Source organism: Excalfactoria chinensis, chromosome 8, assembly GCF_039878825.1.
Source record: "Excalfactoria chinensis isolate bCotChi1 chromosome 8, bCotChi1.hap2, whole genome shotgun sequence".
NCBI lineage: Eukaryota > Metazoa > Chordata > Aves > Galliformes > Phasianidae > Excalfactoria > Excalfactoria chinensis.
Window position 1 is genome coordinate 17621049 of NC_092832.1, and position 12254 is coordinate 17633302.

Consider the following 12254-nt stretch of genomic DNA (forward strand, 5'->3'; position numbering starts at 1 on the left):
TCCTAGGCTGAGATGGAAACCTTTAGGTGCATGTATGAATACTTTTAAAAATATACATCATTATTTACCTTTTAAATGTATTGTAATGGTGAAAAGATCAGATTTTGTTCCTTCTGTCAGTAGAAGATAGAAAGGAGGGGGAAAACCAGCCACATTTAATGTCTTTTTCTTAAATGATTTGAAGTTTTAATTACATATAAAAATCCTCTTGGCAATAGCAAGACAAATAGGAAGAGGTGTTGAGGGATGCATGAACCTTGGCAGGTGGGGAAATGCTGTGAAGCTTAAAGCTTGTCTTTTATTTCTCACTTAGAACTCTTGGACTCTTATTGAAAAACTTAATTTCATACCAACAGTTCCAGTTAAGTTTTCTGATTACAGTAGTACATTTAAAGTTTCATGCTGTGATACATCTCCTCTTGGATGAATTAACATCTTGTCTTCACCTTTTGTGCATAGAAAAGCAGCCAGCACATGGTGAGATCCCAGCATGTTAACTATCTGTAACCTAACCAACACCTGTGATTATTTAATGCAGAAATTTGACTGTGTCCAGCTGCACTTTGATTGCATAAATTAACATGCTTAGAGCACTATACAGATAACGTGCTGTACCCTCGTAAAGGATTGTCTTGACTCATGCAAATGAGGACTTAATGAAGATTGACAACTGCGAGATTTCATATTCAACTCAGCCAAATACGTTTTGCAATTAGCACAGCTAAACTCAATAATTAAAATCAAAAACTGCTTTACATCTTTTAAGTAAAATGTAGTGAGCGCCTAACCACATAGTGCCAGAAACCTTTATTGCAAGGGAAAGAATCAATGAATAGTGTGATAATTCTATGAAGAACAGGCCTTGTATATAAGGATATAAAGGCATTTTTATATAAATATGTCATGCTTCTAGTCTGTTGTAATTCAGTGTTTTGGACACTGAGCTAACTTAATATTTTCTGTTACAGTCTCTGTCAAATAACGAATTGTAAAAACATACTTGGACTTTAATCTGAACTAAAATATCCAAATGGCAAAAAAATATAAATGTTCTAGAAATACTAAATGCCTTATGCGCTCCACCAGGATAAGGAGTTGAGTTAAATCTTGCAGCATTCTGGCTTAGCTTTAGGTAACGTTTAACACTTATTGTGCATGTCTCTTGGTTTCTGTAGGAACCTGCAAGTTTGAAATATTAGTGCATTTGAAGTGGACTGGCTGTGTGCTCCTATTCTGTAAATCTGTTTGATGCCACTTTTTAATTCTGTGTACTTCTTCATATCTTGTTCAACAGAACAGATGTACGTATGTTGGCTGTGGTGAGTCCCATGTCGATCACAGTACCATCCATTCCCAGGTAAGTGCATTTGTTAGTAACGCAGTAGCTTGAAGGATTGAAGTAGAATTACGGAACCTTCTTACCCTGTTTAATGAAGCTGATAATATATATTGGCATAATCCTTTATTTTTGCTTTTCTTTCGCTTACAGGATCGTGTTTCACTATCTTAGGGATGTGTGAATAAAATCTGTGCAGCTGCATAATTATGTAATTCTGACCCTAGAGCTTCTATAAAGACTGTGGTGAAAATTGAAAGGAATAGTAAAATAAACACCAAAAAAACCCCACCCAAATAAGCAGTGATAATTTTCAGGATCTATAGACAAAAGACTTCTTGAGTACTTCAAGTTTTAATGCTATGCTTTCATCTGCCTGCATGGGATTGTGGTTGCCTGATGAATGAGAGGAGGGAAGTTGTGTTGACAAAGAAAGAGAATAAAGAATGTTAAAACTAGTGATTCTTAATTCATGAAACTGGTGCTTTGTTTCTGCATTATGGTCCCTGTTGTAGTGGCTTCAGATAAAAACCCTGTAAATCAAGCTGAACACGTCCTCCTGCTAGATTTTGATTTTAAATCCAGGTTGGTAGAGCAGTGGTGTGTGTGTGTGTGCTGTGTTTGCCAACGTGCTGAGTTCTATCTGGGCTGACCAGCTTGAGTGCATCTGTTTGGATCTTAAACTCGCAGTTTCTTCATTGCACATCCATGTGTGACTGGAACCTTTGCCAAAATGGAGCAAATAAGCTATGTCACTTTTTCTTAACAAATAGGTGGAGGATTTAGGGATCCTAATAGATGAAAAGCTGGACATGAGCCAGCAGTGTGCTCCTGCAGCCCGGAAGGCCAGCTGTACCCTGAGCTGCATCAACAGAGGGGTGGTCAGCAGGCTGAGAGGTGTTTGTCCCCCTCTGTTCTGCCCTTCTGAGGCCCCATCTGGGGTACTGTGTCTGGGCCTGGGCACACAGCACAGGAGGGATATGAAACTGTTGGAGCAGATCCACAGGAGGGCCGTGGAGATGATCAAAGGGCTGCAGCAGCTTTACTATGAAGGCAGACTGAAGGATTTTGGCTTGTTTAGCTTGGAGAAGGCTCTGGGGAGACCTTGTTGCAGCCTTTCAGTATTTGAAGGGAGCTTACAAGTAGGAGGACCAACTTTTTACATAAGTAGACTGATAGGACAAGGGGGAATAGGTTTAAACTAAAAGAGAGGAAATTTAGGTTATATTTAGACATTTTTTACTTAGAGGGGTGACAAGGCACTGAAACAGTTTGCCTAGAAAGACTGTGGATGCCCCAGCTCTGAGGGCAATCAAGGCCAGGTTGGATGGGATCCTGAGCAGCCTGATCTAGTGGCTGGCAACCTTACCCATGGCAAGGCTGGAACTAGATGATCTTTAAGGTCCCTTCCAACCTAAGCCATTCTATGAATATGCTAGGAACAGAGGTTGCTTTATTAACATATTCTACTCACTGGCTTTCTGATTAAATTTTTGCCGCTGATTTACAATTCATCTGTCATAGAAAATAAATTGAGGGCTGCACATTGTGAAATTTTGTTTTTTAATAATACTGAGGAAGAAAGCAAACAACCAAGTGATGATTATTAATGAACAAATAGTGTGTTTGCTTCTAAAAGTATATTTTGATTGCATTTTACCCCCACTCCTGTCTTTTTTTTTTTTTTTTTCTGATGCAGTGTTTACTGCACGTCTGTACACATTAGTGCTGGATTAATATAAATCTGTATACAAGTGTACCTCTTTAACAAGCTTCTTAAGTGAATCCTAGTTCTAAAGCCCTCATTTAAAGTCTTATAAAGAAGTCACTTAGTGCAATTAGAGGGCTATTTAATGAAACTATCGTCCGCATTTGATGTTACAAAATGTTATTATTTGACAAAGCCATATTAAGCGAGGGTACTTGGAAATCAGGCATCTTTGCAGCTGTGGTATTGTTTTCCTAACTGGTAGAAAATAGCTTATCTGTAAAGCTGGTCAGTGTTGCCACATGCAGTGAAGGGTGGTGGAAATCTTTGGAGTTTAATAGCAGTTATGTGCGTGATCTTACAATAGGAAAAGAAGTTCATGAAAGAAAGGTGAAAGTTACAACAGTGGAGATATTCTCCCATCAAAATTTTATGTGTCCATAATGTCACATAGAGAAGTAATTGAGTCTAGAATTTGATAAGAGCAGCTGTTACAGTAAATGGATAAAAGATCTTGTATTGCTCTTCTAATTGCTTGTTAAGTGACCAATGGCTTGAATTTTATACAGCAAACCAGTAGAATAAAACATCATCCTTACTGTGTTGGAGGAGACTGCTCTTACGACCAATAGCAGACTTGGAAAATGAGTTTATTGCAAAATGTAATTCTTCTGACTACAGTCAGTCTTTTTGCTTTTATAACTACACTGAAGCATTTCACACGCGTATGACAGTGGCTTGGAGACTGATTGTATGTTGTTTCTACTTTGACTGGCTTATGCTAATAATGTGTTACCGCATGTGCTAAAACTGTACTAACCAAATTGCTATAAATATTATATATCTTAACACACACAACTATTTCATTATTGAAAGATCCAGTATTTTAATACTTCTGTTATTTAATTAAGCTAAATCTCTGCATCACATTCTTGTTTTTTTGCCTGTTTTAGGAGACAAAGCACTGTCTAACTGTCAACCTTACTACGCTCCGTGTTTGGTGTTATGCCTGTAGTAAGGAAGTATTCCTGGATAGAAAATTAGGATCTCATTCTCCACTGCCCAATGCAAGACTCACTCAAACACAAGAAAATAGCGTGCAGGTATTTTCTTTTTTTAACCCAGTGAAATGGTCAGCTGTATCTTTACAATAAACTTTGTGACTTCTCTTGTGAGACTGACTTGTTATTTCTTGTAACTGTACTTTCTGCTCGTTTCTCTCTGTTCTGTTAGAATTTTTCTGGAGACAATGCCAGCCTTATATGTTCAGATTTTGAAATCTGTGCTTCCTAAGAATGCTGTTTTCATCTTGTAGCCTGATTGTTTTTTAATCTGTAATAAACGCTGAAGGTACAGAAAAAGCACTGGGTTAAATTTAAGGCTACAAGATGGGAATGGTTCACCTATGCTTCCCATTCTTTCTTCTTAAATCATAGTTGTTCAGCATATGTCTGGAAAATGGGTGTTATTTCTTTATTGTGTTTATTGTGCTTACATAAAACTGATGAGTAGCTTGGTTAAAACTGATAGAAGTGCAGTATTTCTAAAAATATCTTGTTTGGGGAATAGAGTATTGGGAAAGATGATATGTAAGTTGTGTGCGGTGTTTTACTGTTGGAGATGGAAGTGGGACAGAAAGATGAGTAGTGTTTTCAGTACATGCCGGCATCCCAATTGCAGTTGTACTGTTGGATTCTTTCGTAACATCTGTTAACTAGAATTTCTAGTGACTTGATACAAAGTGAAGTCTAGACTTCTGAACTTCTGCCCTGTGACAATTAAACCTGCTTTAGTCTGCTGAAGAAATGGGTCTGATGTACAGAAAAATCATCAGGGCTTTGTCTTTGTCATACTTCGTGTAGAGTTTTTATGTGCTCACAAAAGGAGCTTGTCACGCAGTAATTGTTTGCCAAATAATCTGTCCCTGCATTTGTATATTTTTGTTTCTAGCAGTTTAATTTGTCTTTCTTAAATGTAGTGAGCCATCTGGTGGCAGATCAAAACCACAAACCGTGGTTTTGATGTGATAACTGTTCCGTCAAGGGAAAAAAACACTATAGATTGCTTTGTTTCAGTTCTTCAGCTATTGTCCTCAAATCATGCAATATTGTAGCTACTAATATGAAAACAAAGATGTATTATTTCATGATAAAATCTATTAATTGTGAAATCCTCACTTTACGGACAGTAAGATTTTGAAATTCATTAAGTCACTTTCAGTTAATAATTGGCAAAGTTAAGAGGGAAATGGGCAAATACAAATACATATACTTTTTTCTTTTTCTCCTTATAAGGATTTTAAAATACCCAGTATTCCCACGCTGAAGATTCCATTATCGGCAGTATTTGATGACCTTGATATCGAAGTGGAAGAGGATGAGTTAAAGACTAGAGGTAATGAAAGTGAAATCCAGCGCTTTATTGATCTATATTGCATGTGTCCATCTCCAAGTCTGTTTTCCAGCTATATGCTAGTTCTGTTCCAACAGGAATTGTTTCATTACATTCAACTGATATCACAAAGGATATGCATAATAGTTAGTATTTCTGAGTATCATTTTCTTAGTAATATCTGACTAGTGAACTTTTAAGGTGTCACTTTTGAGAAGCTAATGCATGTGGTAAGGCAGTTTGTTTTCCATCAGTGGTGGTAGGAGTTATTTTGATATATGGATCTTATTTCTCCTTTACTCATGTGCTACTAGTGTTCTCTCCAGCAAGTCTGCTGGCATTGATCAAAAAGCCTGCTTTGCCCCTTCTGTTGTCTGGCACAGTCTTTATGGATATATCACCACCCCACTAATTTGCCATCTGCCCTAAACTCATTAAACTATATATTTTATTCCTAGTTATTTTTTTTCCTGCCAATGTGTATATACAAGTTTATAATCCTATGAATGTTTCTGGGATTGTAAATTGTATGGAAATAATATACAAATAGAATAGTGCTATATTTCCCTGTGATATTTATGTGATTATGTCCATACACCTCAAATTTGAAGGAAAAACAACTAAAAATTCTTTCTGTGTGATTTTGATGAAGTAAGCATTGCAGTATTTCATCGTAAGGAAAGAAATCTCTTCAAAAAACTTCACTTCTAACATTGCAGGCTGGATGACTTTGTTAGAGTGTTGTTTTATTTCTCTTAAATAGCTACAGATATTTCAACAGTCATAGTTAAGGATTATTATTACTTTCATGTTTAAGTAAGAATGACTGCCCTTTCTGTAGTAAGTCTTGGAAAGGAACTAAAAGTATGCAGGCTCAGATATGGGATGCAGGACTGTATTTCTACTCGGGCAGATAGAAACCCTTTACCAGCTTAGTGAGTAAATCCCTTTAATTAAAAATAAAATAAAATTACTTTTCATTGAATTTTCTAATATACATAAATCCATTTTTAAGTTTTACTTTTCTGACATGGACCAGATCAGGGTTAGTCTTGTACTTAAAGGATTCTGTTGGAATCAGTGATGTTGATTGCTAAATATAACACTATCCGTCTCATTGATTTTGTGCTGGTGTTATTATTTTCCCACACAACAGCAAATTTATTTTGAGGTGAATTATTTTATTAATTTAACACTTCAGTAGCTCTGAATAGCAAGCAGTTCCAGTGAATTTTTCCCTAAATTGGGATTGTATGATAATTATGACTTCTTTGAATAGCTTCTCCTCAAATTAGAGGGCGTTTTTGCTTGCCTCTGCAGTCACTGAAAGAATGTTAGTTGTAGCTTTTATGTGTGTGGGAAAACTATATGTGGATATCAGTCAAGAAAGTAGACAAACTGGGCTTGAAAACAAATTCTTTGTGGTAATCTAAACTGAGCAGTCTGTGTATAACAATAAGGGTATGTAATTGGCATAGGAAAAAACTGTTTGTAAGTTAATTATGGCTCTGTAATGGGTAGTCACATGGCAAGTACATTTTGAGCATTTAATATCATATTTGGATGTTAACGTGAATTTGACAAAAGAGTTAAATCTTCATTTTGATTATTTTGGTAGTGTGATTAACTGTTTTGAACACAGCATAGAAACAATGTAACTGAATGGGCAAATTGTTAAGTTCTACTAATGTATACATGTTTGACAACTGTATTTTAAAATGACAATCTGCATCTGTCATAAAACAGGAAGAATTAAGATAAAACATAATCTGCTTTTCTGAAGCATTTTACACAATACCAAAACACTAATTACTTTTTCTATATAGTAATGTAGATGCAGGAATTATGAGTCCTGTGTTTCTTTTGGTTAAAAAATCTACATTATGCTGGGCTTTATAACTGTGACACAGGCATTCTAATTAGCACGTATTTACTATGAAATGCTTTTCTTAATATACCTTAGATTACCATTCTTGCTGAATGTGGTTTGTTTGTTTTTGTTTTTGTTTTTTTCAGGTCTAACAGGATTAAAAAACATTGGTAACACTTGCTACATGAATGCGGCTTTACAAGCTCTTTCCAACTGGTATGCAGGATTGTTGTAAATGAAATTTTCTATTTGCTTGTGCACATATTTTCTGAAGTTGTGCTATTAAGAAATGTTTGGCTAAAGTATCTCAGGATGTAGGAAATTGAATTGTTCAGTTATGTAGTAATATTGCTCTTCTTTTAATAGTCTTTTATGAAGTGTGAATTTACTCTTCTGTTTCAATACAACATTAAAAATATATATTTTTTTCTTTTTTTAACTCAGCCCACCTTTGACGCATTTCTTTCTTGACTGTGGAGGCTTAGCCCGAACAGATAAAAAACCAGCAATTTGTAAAAGTTACCTCAAGCTGATGACAGAACTCTGGCACAAAAACAGGTATTGCATCACTTTGATGATAAAATGGTTATAAATAAATTCTGGAGTCATAAAGGGTGGATTAATCTGTCCTGCATGTTTAACTTCTATTTTGTAGATATCAGAAAATTACTCTCCTAAATAAGGAACTTTATCTTGCTTGATTTTCACCCCTCTTACAGGGAAGTTATCTGGATCCATCAGTGACAGGACAAAAATCAATGTAATTTGCAGTAAGGAAGATATGATGAGAAATAAACAATAAACTCTACAGAAAAGTGGCAGTAAACTTTTATTAATAGATGAATTTCAGACAGATGTAAACTGAAATATTTAATTTATCATTTCTCTGTCCTTAAATCTGTCCAAATATCAATTGCTTCCAACTCCTTATGTGGTAATTTCTGTTATCACCATCTAAGAAAATACAGGTATGCATAGAATGTTAAAGAAATAATTGCACGTAGTGTCAAGACTGTGTGATCCAACATCTGATTCTTTGACAAGAAACATAGGCGTGATACAGTCTTTGTCAGTTTTGGGTTTTTTTGTATAGTTAATTAAATGCTAAAGCTATGTTTAGTTAAGATTACATTATTGTTATGATACAGTACGTACCATACTTCAGTTGCAGATTAAGTTATTATCCCAGTAAATTTGGAAAATTCTACCTGAATGTTGGCTTTAAATTACATAAATACCCATATTTTATACTTTCTTTTAGGCCTGGTTCTGTTGTTCCAACTGGTTTATTTCAAGGAATTAAAAGTGTTAATCCCACTTTTCGAGGCTACTCTCAACAGGTAAAACTTTCTTATGTGTTTTAAATCACCAAAGCTGTAAAACTGTCTTTTATTTTTTAATGTAAAGCTTGAAATACCATACTTTCTATATCTACTTAAAGCAAATTCAAAATAAATATGAATTCACTTAAAAGTTATATTTTCTTAATTTGAATTTTCAGTTAATAATTAAAAAAAAAAAAAAAAAGGTGTATTTTACAAGCAACCTTGTAGGAACTGTAAGTTGGTAACCTATTAAATAGGCATGGATTGTTTTATAATAACGGGCATTCTTCAGTTGATCCTTCAGATAGTGTCTTGCTGCACTGATGCTGTTTGTAGTATTTTATTAAAAACATCTGGGCTAGAGGAGAGCTATAAGCCTTGTAGTTAGAAAAGCTTACTAATATCTTCACCAGATTTCAGGAGCCAGCTATTACTCAAAGGAGTTTTGCTGTTTCAATTATCCTGTTTTCTATTGGTGGATCAGATCATTAGAACGTGTTTTGATGTCCCATTGCAGTGTGAAGCTTTAAAGTAAATATTTACTCTTTAAATTTTTTACTCTTTAGTCTCAGTTTTTTTAATTTAAATACTTTATTTTTTAAGAGTTGCATGAGTTCCTGGAAAAGTAGAAAATCAGTCTTGGTAAATTAAAAGAATCTATAGGGAAACTTGATTCTTGCAGCTTTGAGTGCTGAGGAGAATCTTTTTACTTGGGTAGTAGTGTTTAAAGTGACATTTTTAGGTTCTGCCTGGATCACACTATAAACTTTACTTGTAAGATCTAAACCTAGGTAGGTCTTAGTTGACCAGCACTCTTCTATTGTTCATCCTCACAAGTTGGGTAAACAGTCATTTTGCTGAAGGAAGGATGGTTATCAGTTTATCTGCATCTAGTGTTTTGGGTCTCATTTTCTTGGAAAAGGATTTCTGGCAAGTAAGCATTAATTTTTGGGTAGAAGAAAAAGATATATAATAGCGGTAATTTTTAAGAAAATAACAAAATTTGTTTTATACCAAAAATTCTGTGGAAGAATGTTTTTTGGTCAGCAACTGTGAGGTTAATAACTAATGGCTCTGATGTGTGGGAATGGTGGTTGTTATGAAAATGATTATTGTAAAATACAACGGGAAAAATGCAAGCAGTTGTAGTTGCCAGGAAAAAGAGGTTTTCCCCTGTGGTTACTTTTGGTAGATATTCTCTGCTGTCAGGAACCAAGCTATTGCACAGATTTTTGAGATTTAGTGGTTTTTAAAGAAGCATTTCCAAACATGGATTAGGCTTGTGATAATACTTGACAGCTCTTAGTGGAAACAGTGATGGTTCTTGAGGAATCCTGCCTAGGCTTGAGAATAAAAATTAAGATCTTACTGTCAGTTTGAAATTGGAAAGATGTGCTAATCAGATTGTAAGGCTTTTAATAAAATGCTTCCTTGCCCAGTGAAAGCAAGGCACTGATTGCTTTGCAGAAGGCACAGCATAAAAAAAACTATCCTAAAATATTTCATTACCAGTAAAGCTGGAACCTGACCATACTATTGGTAGTTACTTGAATTATATTCATTGTACATGTAAACTATGAAAGTATTTTTTGTTAAAAGTTGTTGAAATAAGCTTTCTGGGAATTGGAGTGCTGGGGAGGCAATTTGTAAGACGAGAGTCCTTGTGATGTGCAAGAAATGGATATAAGAAGCAAGTATGTGGTTTGGAAATCAAATTTGTTTTGAACAGCAGACCTGGACAAAGGAGTTTACCTTATTCAGTAATTATTATTCAATCAAGCAGTTGATTTTGTTCTCATTAATCAGTATTCTTTCATGATTCAATGTAAATGTTTTCCAGATATAATGGAATTATATTGTAAAACTTGTTTAAAATCCTAGGATGCACAAGAATTTTTGCGTTGCCTAATGGATTTGCTTCATGAAGAACTTAAAGAACCCATTGTAGAAGTGGAAGATGCACAGACTATGAGTTCTGAAGAGAGTATGGAAGTAGACAACAGCCAGTCAGATGTAGGCTTTCAGTCTTGTGAATCCTGTGGTACCTGTGATAAAATAGAAAATGATGCTGTTTTCAAACCTGTCTTGGAGGATCCTGCAGAGACAACCATGTTAATTCAGGATGATGAGAACAACTCAATCACATCCAAAGACTGGCAGAAAGAAAAAATATCAAGCAACAAACTTAACAGAGCAGATTCTATGGAAGATCTGGAAAAAGACACAAACAGTGCTTCAGATGCAAATGAAGTTTTAAATAATCAAGGAACCGTCAAAGTACAGATACACAGTAGATTCTCAGGTAATGCATTACTAACGTGTAATAGTCAAATTCTTAGTTGAAATACATGCACAAGTGGAAGAGAGTTGTAAGATACAGTAGAGAGAGATAGGTTAAGCCAGATGACTGGATTTGTTTTGTAAACATTGCACTTCCTTAACTTATTTTTTTTTTTAAGTATTCATATCCTGAATTCAGTTTGAATTCCCCTGGAAAACTGAAGATTGGTACTGGATAAGGTCTCAGATAGCTCAGAGTGGAGGATTTGTTTTTGTTTTGTTTTGACTTTAAGATGTGTGTATTGAAATTGTTTCATTCCTAAATGTCCTGTGGCCTGACAGCATGGTTAAATAAATAAATTACATACCTGTTGTGTCAGTTCATTCTGCAGTGACTTTTTTGCTAGAATTTATGAAATAATGCAAATGTGAATTGCAGAGTACATCAATGATGTCCACATGAATGATGTATCTGGAGCCCAAACCCTGTCATCAAATGAAGGGATGAACACACGCTTGTCAAGCAGTCCTCCAAAGTCATGCACATCATGCTCTTCATCGACACCAATACACAAAAAAGGTAAATGCCCTTTTTTTCCCCCCTTCTTTCTTTGTGTCAATGAATTACTATATTTTACAGTATTCATTTTGTTTCTTGTATCTTTACAGCAGACTTCCAGACTTGGAAGACTTTACTCTGATTTCACATTGCTTGTGAATGCTGTATTGCTCATAATGGTTGTAGAATTTGATCAGGGGCATGGAGGTTTATGTGAAGAGGCTGAGAGAGATGGGATTGTTGGGTCCTGTCAAAATCCTATGGTGGCATTCAAGTACCTAAGGGGGGGCTATAAGAAAGCTAGAAAGAGATCTTTATTGGTGATTGTAGTGGTATAGTGAGGTTTAAAAGCTTTAAACTTTATTAGTGATATGGAGATACAGAGATTTAGATTTTGATAGAAACTCTTTGTGAAGCACTGTCATAGGCCACCCAGAGAAGCTGTTGATGCCACATCCCTGGAAGTGTTTGAGGCAGGGCTGGATGGGGTTTTGGGCAAACTGGTCTAGTGAGGGGTGTTCCTGCCTATGGCAGAGGGATTGAAGGTTGTGATCTTTGACATGCTTTCCAACACAAACCATTCAGTGATTCTAACTGCTTGAGGAACCTATGTGGATTGTAAGGTAGTAAAAGTAAATCTCATTGTATAATATCTAAGAAGTATTTAGTAAATAGAAATTGGGCCTTAGGCCATAATGGTATCCAGAATCGATGTGGCCTTTGATTATGTTGTTCAAAGTTGAAGGAAAGTACAATCAGCATGTCTTGCATTAATTTCCTTATTT

General features: G+C 35.4%; 1 protein-coding gene across 3 annotated transcripts in view; it reads left to right on the top strand.

The window, feature by feature from the left end:
* The window catches only part of USP33 (ubiquitin specific peptidase 33), a 32539-nt gene that overhangs the window by 6001 nt on the left and 14284 nt on the right, over positions 1-12254 (top strand). For all 3 annotated transcript variants that reach the window (XM_072342903.1, XM_072342905.1, XM_072342902.1), the window contains exons 5-12: positions 1295-1357; positions 3998-4147; positions 5339-5438; positions 7452-7521; positions 7750-7863; positions 8567-8645; positions 10512-10932; positions 11350-11490. In XM_072342903.1, coding sequence (XP_072199004.1) covers positions 1295-1357; positions 3998-4147; positions 5339-5438; positions 7452-7521; positions 7750-7863; positions 8567-8645; positions 10512-10932; positions 11350-11490 — 1138 coding nt within the window. The remainder of the gene's footprint in view (positions 1-1294; positions 1358-3997; positions 4148-5338; positions 5439-7451; positions 7522-7749; positions 7864-8566; positions 8646-10511; positions 10933-11349; positions 11491-12254) is intronic.